Source organism: Triticum aestivum, chromosome 7A, assembly GCF_018294505.1.
Source record: "Triticum aestivum cultivar Chinese Spring chromosome 7A, IWGSC CS RefSeq v2.1, whole genome shotgun sequence".
In the NCBI taxonomy this organism is placed as follows: domain Eukaryota; kingdom Viridiplantae; phylum Streptophyta; class Magnoliopsida; order Poales; family Poaceae; genus Triticum; species Triticum aestivum.
The window spans coordinates 92,864,892-92,877,033 of record NC_057812.1 but is presented as its reverse complement, the minus strand read 5'-3'; the positions used below and the strand labels follow the sequence as shown (position 1 = coordinate 92,877,033).

The 12,142-nt window shown below is 48.9% G+C and overlaps 1 protein-coding gene across 1 annotated transcript; it reads left to right on the top strand.

Annotated features, from left to right (window-relative positions):
• Positions 1 to 6,412: 6,412 nt before the first annotated feature.
• On the top strand, positions 6,413 to 8,150 carry LOC123153092 (uncharacterized). Its single transcript, XM_044572382.1, has 3 exons — positions 6,413 to 7,210; positions 7,285 to 7,655; positions 7,728 to 8,150. Exons 1-3 carry the CDS (start codon positions 6,448 to 6,450, stop codon positions 8,148 to 8,150), a joined length of 1,557 nt encoding a protein of 518 aa, XP_044428317.1. The 5' UTR covers positions 6,413 to 6,447.
• The last annotated feature ends 3,992 nt before the right edge of the window (positions 8,151 to 12,142 follow it).

The following is a 12,142-nucleotide window of genomic DNA, read 5'->3' as shown; positions in this document are numbered from 1 at the left end:
GCCTTGTGGTCCTCCTTGGTTGGGATCCCGCCAAGGATCATCATCTTCTAAAGGGTGTATCTGATCTTGAATGTCTTCACAAAGATCTGCATGCCACCACGGGGATGTCTCCCGAATCCTTGCCCCATGGGGGCAGTGGACTCAAGGGTGACTTACTCCGTAGATGTGGGGCGAGCTGCCACGGCAAGGGTCTTGCCGGGTTTGCTGAAATCGCCTCCCGGCAAGGATCTTGCCGGGGGGGTCCGCTTCGTCCCCTTTGCTCTTTGTGGTCTTGGTCTTTGCGTCGTTCTGCTTCTCCTGAGCTTCGGTCTTACCTTGGCTCACCTCCCTTGCCTTGCTCAGTGTGGTGGTGCCCGTGGCTCAGACTGCCCGTGCACAGTTATAAGGGTACAAAAAGTGTACCCATTTTTTTGTACACCGACAACCGTCTACTAAAACAATGTTTCATCGACTCCGATGAGGAAAGAGTGATGATGGCGACGTGCCTTCGGCTCGCTCTAGTGCTTGTAGTTGTTGCTAGTTGGTCTATAAATTTGGATATAATTCTTACTTCTGATTTTTTTTATATTACATTGACAATTGATGAATAGATCGAAAGTATTTTCGCAAAAAACAAAGTAAAAGGGGGCTTTGTCACCCTAAAGATTATCTTAAATTGATAAGTGCTCAATATGAAAATCTTGCGCCTCATTTAGGCATGCAATTTTTTCTTTATTGGATTGCCACAATCCAAGGACATATGCAACCTCCATAGAAAAATATCACATACATGTCTGTGATACATGTGTGAAGTAAAGCGTGAGTGTTTTATTCTTCAAGAGGACCCTGAACTAAGAAGTGTTCAACATAAAAATTGTGCGTCTTGTCGTGGCGGACAATTTTGCTTTTGAATCATATCAATCCGAGATACTTTTGCGAACCAACCTATGTTGGATGGTTAGAGACATTATGGTATCCCAAACCATCAGGGTTTAAGTCCTGTTGCTCACATTTATTCCTGAATTTATTTCAGACTTCCGTCGATGCGCATTCAGTGGGAGGAGACGTTCCCGTCGACGATTGAGGTGCCTACGGTGATTTTGTAAATTCGTAAATTTCGAGATGATATGCCGGTTTAGTCTTTCAGAGGTGCTCACAGGGTTAGAGTGTGGATGTATGTATTCATAGGGTTAAGTGTATACACGTGTATATGAGCCTTGCGTATGTACTGTGTTCAAAAACAATATTGGAAATACTTTTCCTTTTATGTAAACGACAGAAGACCTCCGTCTGAACGCACTGAAAGTCCAGCCGCGTGGACCGAAAAGTCAATTCACGAGCCAGCTACTGCAAAACGCCTCGTCGATTCATTGACTTTTAACAATCGACAGTTAATTACGGGTTTGTAACCTTGCATGCAGAGGAGAGAGGTCCGCTCACATGCCTAGAAGAATTGAGGCGACAAGCAATTGAAGCCAGCACCAAGGCATACATGCTAATAACGGGGAGTGGCTCACATCGGTGGGAAGCAAAATGTGGATCAGTGCCAGCGGGTCATGGGTAGTGAATGGGTAGTTCTCAAATTAGCACAACTGCATTCGAATATTTCATATTAGATTCTTAAGTCCATACAAAACCATGCAAAGGAAATAAATCTACGTACTACATCGATCACCTAGCTGCTCCTCGTTAGAGATGTCGACAATCTTCACGCCCGGCTCTAGCGGCATGGGCGGCAGCTATAGCTCCCGCGCCTCCGGCTGCTCCACTGCGGCCTCTTTCTCCTCTATCTCCGCGTCGAGTTCGGTGAAAAGCGCGCCGAACGCCGCCTGCTCCTGCCGGAGGAAGTAAGGTTGGCCTCCACGTTTGTCTCATCCTGAATGGACTCCAGAATGGCTTGCTGCTCCGCAATCCCCGCGGCTTGGGCGACGGCGAACTCTGGCTCGGCCTTCGCCATGTTGAAGACTTGCTCTAGTAGCTCCACCTCCTCCTCCTCCGGATCCGCCTCCCCCATCGGATCCAACAGCGGCTCTCCCTCCTCCTCCACTGGCTGTTGCTCCTCGTTCTCCTCCGGCTCCGGCGAGTCCGGAGGCAACCTGGTAACGATGCGGGCGGCGTGCCTTGCCTTCATCTCCTCCGTGATCTACTTCCAGCGCTCAGGCGTGAGCATAACGTACGTGGTGATGAGGCGCCAGACCATTGCCGGAGAGCATGGGAGAGCAGGGAGAGGAGGCGGACAGGCTCGGGTGGCGGCGCAGAGAGGGAGGAGGTGGATGGGCTAGGGTTGGGGACACCGGCCGGCTATGGCCTCGGGCGGCGAGCCGGAGCAGCACCACGCGGCGTTCACACCACGGCGACGGAGGAGGCGTCCATCGAACCGCCGGGTTTCTGGGAGAGTCCACGTGGGACCCCATCGTCAGTCCTACATGGCGGACGTGCTTGGGAGCCCCCATATCCGCCCCATCGGTCAGCCCGGGCGTTTGAGGCCCGTTTGAGGGGGGCGTATGGGTCGAATAAACGTGACCGGTCAGTGACCCATCTCATATGCCCGGGCGGGCCGCCCGGTCACGAAATTTCAACCCAGCCGGGCACATCAAACGGGCCTCAAACGTCTAGGCTGACCTACACCTCTCATATCCAGCCCAAATATAGGGCGGATATGAGGGCGCCTGAGCACGCCCGCCACGTTGGACACATCCCACCCTGGCCCACCCGACCCCACATATATTCGTCCCCATCCGCTCGCCGGACCAAACCCTAGCCACTTCACCCTTCACTCCCTCCGCCACCCAAGCTCACCACCGGCAATTTACAGCCGTCTCCGGCATGGTGGGCAGCGGTTCCGAGTCCTTCACCTCTAGATCCATTGACTCCGAGCTCATCCAACACGGCCTCGAGGAGGACATGGGCGTCCGACTTGCGCTCTGCCGCTCCCGGGAGGAGACGTCTGCCCGGCAGCGCTCAGACTCCTTCCGTCGGGAATCCATTGTGTCCGCCCAAATGGCGCATGGATCCGGCGCTAGGTGTGACGTCGCTACCTCGCCAGAGGCAGTGTGGTCCGTCTGGCGTTCGAACGTGGTGGCATACACGCAACTCCTTCGTTGGTGCGCCAAGCATCAGGATGCACCATGGGCCTCATTCGACGAGAACATGGCACGGTGTGCCCCGCCATGTGAGGCAACATGTGCGGGAGGCAGCGGCAGCCCTCGCGGCGGTGGATGTCGGGGAGGCAGAGTGGCATTCTCCAGCGCCCCGTATGGTGCAGTAGTTCGGGCGTCGCAATCGCATCATGGTGAACGTCACCGGCTCATCCCAGGATGGATTCATCATCGATCTGGCGTTTACCGGCACCGTTCGGGTTATAGGCCAACGAGGAAGAGTACAACATGAGAGATGGCGGCGCCTTGAGTCCCATGATCCTGCTCGTGTCCCATGCCCTACTCTACCATGTCGCGATCGGACCAACACTCGGAGGAGTGGCGCCGGCCGCCGGACAAGGCCACGGTAGAATCGGGTGAGCTCCGGTTTGACTAGGTTTCAAGTTGCATGTAATAATATGGATTTGTGATTTCTAATTTGAGGTGTCCGGTTGTAGAATCAAATATTTGAGGCGTGACTGGTTAGTGTCCACGGACGCGTCCGGGCACGTCCACGGGCGTTTGAGGGTCTGTATTTGTCCATCGCGGATGTAGATGCTCTAACCGAATATAACAATGTACCTCTATATTATTTATCTTTTATTCTTTACCCACATTTTCCTTATTCTCGTTCTTCATTGTTCTCCGTTTGATAGCAACGAAACTTAGGCCCATAAAGGCCGCCATGTCGGACTAGGGCATATCATAGTCACCGTGCACATTTGATGCAGTCCCTCCTGGGCATGTGGGGTTCCGGGTCTTCAAGAGACCTTGCCGGCGTGTCTGGTGTATCGTATCGCTCTTCTGGCCTTGTTCTCCCTCGATGTGCCCTGCTTATTGCGCTCTACGTCGTAAGCACATAATGATGTGTTCATGTGCAAACACAACGACTTAAGACTAGCTGCAATGTTGGCCATCGACTGTGGGACAAAGTGTTGTAAGTTTTCCTCTCTTCTTGTTTTGCTAACTTGTTTCTACAGGGGTAGGGGCTGTCAAGGATTTTGCTCGCAACTCGTTGTAGCAATAAGTATGTCGACTAGAGTCACATCCGAAAATGCGGTGGGGCACTCACCTGCCAAATCCTGTTGCCCGCTCATTTTGCCTCATGATTTGCGCAGTAGTTCATTTCCGCACAAGGGGGTAGTAAAAAGGAGAATCCCTCAAAAAGTTCTGATTTTAAACGATGAAACTTGCGGTTTTTGCATTTAAAACTACCAAGTTTCAACAAGTTTTAGAGATATAATCCAGTAGTCGTCAGAGAAGCTAGAGGACTTTGACTTGCTGGGAGATCGCTCGGACGAATGGGCATGACAACAGTCTGTACCTTCAAATCACTTCATCTCGAGGAGATCCCACCAAATACAGATTAAATGGGGATGATGGGCATTGTGTAAGCCCTAACATGAGGAGAGCGAGGAGGGAGGTGTCGTGGTTCTAAGACTGACAGTAGAATAGGGGGTAGGGATGTAGAGGCAAGATCCTAGCTATGGAGGAGTTGTACACACGAGTTTTACGAGTTCAGGCCCTTCTCGGAGGAAGTAACAGCCCTACGTCTCGGAGCCCAGAGGCGGTCGACTGGATATATGCGTGTGAATTACAGAAAGTGCGAACCCCTGTCCCAGAGGAGGGAGTGGCTTATATAGAGTGCGCCAGGACCCTAGCTCCCCTCTGTTACATAGGGTTCAATGTTCATAAAGGAGGAGCGTTACTGGTAACGTCCGAAGTAAAGTGCTATAAATGTCCATAAAGCTATGACTTAAACCCAAACCGTTGCGGAGTGAAGGGCTTCTCATCTTTTGGTGGTCGAGTGTCTTCAAGGTGGTCGAGTGAACACATCTTCATGGTCGAGTGGATGATGGTTTCTCTTCGACTGTTTCTGATTATTTGTAGAGATGCCCTTGGAGAGGGTATGTTGGACAGATCCATGACCCTACCCTAGATACATAGCTTCATCAGGAGGCATTAGCAATAATTAGCCAAAATATTCCTCCGCCATCTTATTGTCCCCTCTCTTTGAGCCATGCACACTTCATCCATTGCCGCCACCAAACCTGCATGAGTGGTGGCGATTGCGCCAGGTGGCTCCCAAGATGTGGTAGTATGAGAGGGCGAATGTGTATTTCTATGGAGATGGGGCATGCACCGGCATGCAAACAGACGACCCAAGACCTTGTTGCGGCGTGTGGAACAAACAACGTGTCGTGAGACTCATAGGGTCTCGTCGTCACCCACTAGAAGGATGGTTTGGGGAGTGACCTTGTTGCGGCATGTGGAACAAACAATGTGTCGTGAGCCTCATGGGGTCTCGTCGTCACCCACTAGAAGGATGGATTGGGGAGTCGGCTCTCGTTTTTTTTCTTTTGACCGGAATGCATTATACATATCAACATATATTTTTTTCTTCTATTGATCAAGCAATATATGTGAACTAAAACTTTTGTGGTTTCTAAGAGATTTGTGCATCTTTTGCACAAAGAGACCAATAATGTTTTTTGGCACTGCGCGAGTCTAGATTTCATTCAATTCTTTGACCATCAACAAAAAGAATATCCTATAGTAGCATGAGATGTGTCCCCATAGTCCAGAAAATTGTTCTTGTACATTCTGATCAATTGATAATAATTTGTTCACTATTACCGACTAAAGAACAGTTCCAAATAACTGTTTACAAGCACGTAAACCTGTGAATTTGTACTCAGTGAAATACTCCCTTCTTTCCGGTTTATAAGACTTATTTTAACTTTTTTGTTTTTCCAATTTAGAAGGCTTATCTCCATCTCATTTTTAGTTTTCAATACGCATTAAATCTTTGCATGCAAGAATTAAAGAGGAACACACCAATGCATGTAACGTTCCTACTCATTTAGTGGCCAAGCATGCATGCAATGCAATTAATCCAAATTAATGCATGAGTTTAATTGGGGTAGTTTGTAAAGTACGAGATATATTCCTCTACTCACAAAATGTGTTGATTGATGAGATTTAAGATTTGAGCCTTATAAACCGGTAAGGATGGAGTATTGTACTCCGGCCACATGTAGATTGTGAATATATTGTTTAGTTTGCGGTGATATGTTCCCCAAAAGTCAACTGCAATTAACAGTTAATGAGCATTGGCTCAGCTCAGGGTGTAGACTGTAGAGTGATTAGGTAGAGCGGGCAAACAATCCATTTACTACGGTGCTCCCAATTCAACTACTCGAGTGGAGAGAAGGTGGGCTCCTCGGGAAGCCAAGCAGGGAGCTTGCGCTTATACACGCCTTGAGCCGGGCCCTTCATCTCTCCACCGCAAGCAACACCGCTGGAGCCACACAGTAGAGAAACACCCGCCATGGCTTCCTCCTCAACCCCCAGCGACCCCCTCAATGGCGCCGCCGCTGCAGCCTCCGGCCCGAGTCCCGACGATGCCCAGGGCTTCGTCTCGGACCTGCGCGCGAAGGACAAGGTCGACGAGCTTCGAGCCAGGCACGGCGTCCCCAATGAGTACACCGCACTCCTCACCGATGACCTGCGCGCGAATTCGCCGCCGCCGGGAGGGTTCATCTGCGTGTATGAGGCCGCGCTGGAGGGCAGGATGCGAATCCCGCTGGACACTTTCTTCTGCCAGGTACTTTCCCATTTCCGCATCGCGCCGTCCCAGCTCACGCCGAACTGCTGGCGCATGATGGCCGGGTTCTTCGCACTCTGCCACGAGGCCGGCGCGGAGCCATCGTCGGCCGTCTTCCTGCACTTCTTCTCCATTGTCGTTCATGGAAATGAATGGTACCTTTTTCGAGCGAAGAAGAACCTGCGCTTCACGGGATTTCCGCATTACATCAAGGATTGGAAGCGTGGCTTCTTTTTTCTCTTCTCGCCAACGTCGTGGCCTTGCCCTGTGGAGTGGGGTGAGCCCCCTCAGACCGCTCTTAAGGAACTAGCCCTCAATCCTGTGGAGAATGAATTGGCGGCGGAGTTGTTGCGTGCTCATAGTGCTACTCCTGTTGATCTCAATATTTATCTTTCTTACAATAAACTTACCACTGTTAAGATATCGAGTGCACCTCTACCATCGGCCATGACCATTCCTTCAGTGCCTACAACCACCCATTCTAAAGGTAAACACCAAAATCTCCTTTTGTTTTCATGGTTTGTTTGTTCAATGAAGAATATTTATCTTATTCTCTATCAGAGATGGATTCCTCCGTTCTCGACTTCATGTACACCATGGTGGCCGACACGGAAGTTGCTCAAGCCTCTGAGCAGGTAGAGAAGGGAAAATGTGTGCCAGCCAAGAAAAGGCGTCTGAACGAAGCCAGCAGCAAGGAGGTCGAGGGTCTGCATCCTACAGTGGTATTGAACACCTCGCATGCTGCCCATGGCTGCTCGTCGCCTGCCGGAATGTGTTCGGCACCGCCACTGCATTTCTCCAACAACAACATCGACTGGAAAGCTGCACAGGAGCTGCTGCAGGGTCTCACGGGGTCCCAAGAGCGCCTGTTCGCAGCCAAGGAGCCTTCAGATGTCTTGCATCTGGCTTTGTGGCCACGCTCGAGGTACGCTGTGGAATGTTGCAACGAATCGTTCACACATAGGTGCATGTATTAGTAGAATGATCACACTGCTAATGTACAGGCCTTGAATTACGTAACGTTCTCTTTGGGATATGCTGTGGATGTGGACAAGAAACTGGAGTCCGCGGAGCTTGACAACGCAGCATTGCGGGAACAGCTAGAGAAGACAAAGGCCGAGCTCGTGGAGTCGAAGCGTGAGGCAGAAGCGGACCGGGAGAAGGCAAAGGCCGAGCTCGTGGTGTGGAAACGGGCAGCAGAAGAAGACCGGGAGAAGGCAAAGGTCGAGCTCGCCACGGTCAAACGGTCGGCCGACGAGGAACTGCAGAAGGAGAAGGCACAGCTCGCCGCGGCGCAGGCAGAGCTGGAGAGCAGCAAGGCGGCGGAGCAGCGCCTGCGGTCCGAGGTGCGCATGCTACGGCGTGCAGAGCGCGCGCTGGAGGGTACACCGCAGGGAGGACTACATAGTGCGCGTGGCGCCTCGTAGACCAAGCCGCCCCAGGTCGTGCTGATTGATGATTAGTTCACTGGTTCGATTAATTGGATTTGGATCCGTTCCATCACGCGTTTCAGGTAAATCAGATTATCTTCATGTCCTGATGGCAAACAAAATCGCTTGCTTGCTTCAGAACTCGTAGTATCTTCAGTCTGTCTTCGTATGGGATTCATTTTGCTCCGCGCGAGAAAGGATGCCAAGTTGTAATCAATATTTATTTGCAAGACGAGATGTTTTTATTTTGCACTAGTAAGGAACATCACGCATGCCTATGGTTCAGGTTGATTCCCTCAAAAGTCATAGTACATGGACTAGGAAAGCAAAGACGCTAGCTGTTTACTCGTTTTTTTAGCAAAGACAGTGGGGAAGGCCCCCACTGTAACTCTCATTTTCATTTATAAAAAGGGATAATTACATATGGATGTACATGGTAGATAAAAAGAGGGAAAATAAAATAGATAGTCTACAAATGATCTAGCCAACTTTGCATGCCATCCTTCAACCTAGATTTTGCTTTCTTTATGATCATGCTGAAGTGTTCCTTGAAAGTAGCTATACAATATGCCATGTTCTTGATTTTGTGGTCAAAGATGATGCTATTTCTGTGCTTCCATAAACTCCAGCATCCAGCAATCAGACACTCTTTAAAACAACCATAAGTATTTTGATTCCTACCCTCCAGGAGCATCTCTATAAGGTTATAATCAGTGTCCCATTGGTACCCAATGTTCATCCAGAAATTTTGGCTGAAATCACAACTAAAAAAGAGGTGCATTAGATGTTCATTAGGTTCATCATCACATAACACACACTTACTTGTCTCAATGTAGAAATTCTTCCTGTTAAGTAGGACTCTGGTGTTTAATCTATCTTGTAACAGAAGCCAGAAGAAGAATTTCTGCTTGGGGAGTGAACATGATTTCCATATCCATTGGTAAGGTTTAGGGGCATTAGCAGGGTTTCCCATAAGTTCAAGATATATTCTCTTATTAGAGCGCTTAGTGCCACCCCAATAAAATTTCCATGAGTCTGGCATTTGATGGTTATCTCTGCTGTTGATCAGCTCTCTGAGATTGTTACTCTGTTGAACTGCAATGGAAGACATAGGTAGGTGAAACAAATCATAAAAGTCATTGTCCTCCATGTTGCTGGCAGATGCAAGGGTGATGTCAACATTTTTTGCATAGGAGTATAGTTGAGGCATTGTTTGGGTAAGTGTATGGGAGCACCATTTATCTAACCATAGCTTAATTGTATTACCATTCCCAGGATAGCATATAGTCATGTCTTTGAAGTCCTGCAAGATAGAACAACAGTCTCTCCACCAAAAGGATCCCACCTTGGTAGGGAAACTAGGTATCTCATCATTGCCATAGTAATTGTTCCAGATAAGGTTAACCCAAGGAATATCATGCTTATTAAAAAACTTGAAAAGGAATTTAGTAAGCAGAGTTTTGTTTTGTGTTCTCAGATCTAGCACTCCCAGGCCCCCTACTTTTTTGGCAGACATACATTATCCCATTTAACAAGACAAATTCCTTTTTTATTGATATCTTTGCCATACCAAAGAAAATTTCTACCAGATTTTTCAAAGTGGTCCAATATGGTGAAAGGTATTCGGATGCAGCACATGACAAAGATTGGAAGAGCAGCAACTATGGACTTGAGATGAACAAGTCTCCCAGAGTATGACATCATGGAAGCAATGCCAGATAGCATGTGATCAAGCCTTGATACCATGGGCATCAAATCAGATACTTTAGGCCTAGTTGATCCCATAGGTAAACCAAGATATGTGAAAGGCATGACTTTTTTACAGCTAAAGGCATTAGCCAGTTCCTGAGCTTTATCACCAAGGATATTGATTGGCACCATAGAGGATTTACTGTAGTTCACTACAAGCCCTATGATTTTGGAAAAATTGTCAAGGATCTCAATAAAATTCCTAATTTGTTCCTCATCAGCAGGCAGGATAACTAAGGTATCATCAGCATACTGTATGATGGGGTAGCATTTAGTATAGTTGGTCTCAATAGGCAAAGATAGTGTTCCATTCCTCCATGCTTCATTAACCATGATTTGCAATAATTCTCCAACCATAACATACAGTAAGGGGGAAAATGGATCTCCTTGCCTGACACCACATTTGCATTGAATGCACTTACCTGGAACTCCATTTAGGATAACAGAGGTAGTGGCAGTAGACAAGATAGATGTGACCCATCTAATCCATTTGTTGCTGAAACCTAGATGCTTCATCATAAATAAGATGCCCTTGTGGTTAACCTTATCAAATGCCTTAACAAAATCAATCTTGAAAATAATGATTTCTTTCTTGGATTTGTGGCACGTATGTATGTATTCAAAACTCCATGCAAGATATGTTGGAAATATGCCCTAGAGGCAATAATAAAAGTATTATTATTATATTTCCTTGTTCATGATAATAGTCTTTTATTCATGCTATAACTATATTATCCGGAAATCGTAATACACGTGTGAATACATAGACCACAATATGTCCCTAGTGAGTCTCTAGTTGACTAGCTCGTTGTGATCAATAGATAGTCATGGTTTCCTGGCTATGGACATTGGATGTCGTTGATAACGGGATCACATCATTAGGAGAATGATGTGATGGACAAGACCCAATCCTAAGCATAGCACAAAGATCGTGTAGTTCGTTTGCTAGAGCTTTGCCAATGTCAAGTATCTCTTCCTTTGACCATGAGATCGTGTAACTCCTGGATACCGTAGGAGTGCTTTGGGTGTATCAAACGTCACAACGTAACTGGGTGACTATAAAGGTGCACTACAGGTATCTCCGAAAGTATCTATTGTTTTATGCGGATCGAGACTGGGATTTGTCACTCCGTGTAAACGGAGAGGTATCTCTGGGCCCACTCGGTAGGACATCATCATATGCGCAATGTGACCAAGGAGTTGATCATGGGATGATGTGTTACGGAACGAGTAAAGTGACTTGCCGGTAACGAGATTGAACAAGGTATTGGATACCGACGATCGAATCTCGGGCAAGTAAAATACCGCTAGACAAAGGGAATTGTATACGGGATTGATTAAGTCCTTGACATCGTGGTTCATCCGATGAGATCATCGTGGAACATGTAGGAGCCATCATGGGTATCCAGATCCCGCTGTTGGTTATTGACCGGAGAACGTCTCGGTCATGTCTGCATGTCTCCCGAACCCATAGGGTCTACACACTTAAGGTTCGATGACGCTAGGGTTATAAAGGAAGCTTGTATGTGGTTACCGAATGTTGTTCGGAGTCCCGGATGAGATCCCGGGCGTCACGAGGAGTTCCGGAATGGTCCGGAGGTAAAGATTTATATATGGGAAGTCCTGTTTCGGCCATCGGGACAAGTTTCGGGGTCATCGGTATTGTACCGGGACCACCGGAAGGGTCCCGGGGGCCCACCGGATGGGGCCACCTGCCCCGGGGGGCCACATGGGCTGAAGGGGGTGCGCCTTGGCCTACATGGGCCAAGGGCACCAGCCCCAAGGGGCCCATGCGCCTAGGGAACCCTAGAGGGAAGAGTCCTCAAGGGGGAAGGCACCTTTGAGGTGCCTTGGGGAGGATGGACTCCTTCCCCCCTCTTGGCCGCACCCCAAAACCCATCTAGGGCTGGCCGCCGCCCCTAGGGGGTGGGAAAACCCTAAAGGGGGCGCAGCCCCCTTCCCCCCTATATATATTGAGGCATGGGGCTGCCCATAACACGCGATTTGATCTCTCGTTGGTGCAGCCCTGCCCCTCTCCCTACTCCTCCTCTCCCATGGTGCTTGGCGAAGCCCTGCGGGATTGCCACGCTCCTCCACCACCATCACGCCGTTGTGCTGCTGCTGGATGGAGTCTTCCTCAACCTCTCCCTCTCTCCTTGCTGGATCAAGGCGTGGGAGACGTCACCGGGCTGTACGTGTGTTGAACGCGGAGGTGCTGTCCGTTCGGCACTTGATCATCG

Bases quoted from the DNA above. Each gene is read 5' to 3' on its own strand.
- LOC123153092 (XM_044572382.1), top strand. From the start codon at position 6,448: ATGGCTTCCTCCTCAACCCCCAGCGACCCCCTCAATGGCGCCGCCGCT. The intron at 7,211-7,284 runs GTAAACACCAAA...ATTCTCTATCAG, and splicing joins TACAACCACCCATTCTAAAG to AGATGGATTCCTCCGTTCTC. The intron at 7,656-7,727 runs GTGGAATGTTGC...GCTAATGTACAG, and splicing joins GGCCACGCTCGAGGTACGCT to GCCTTGAATTACGTAACGTT.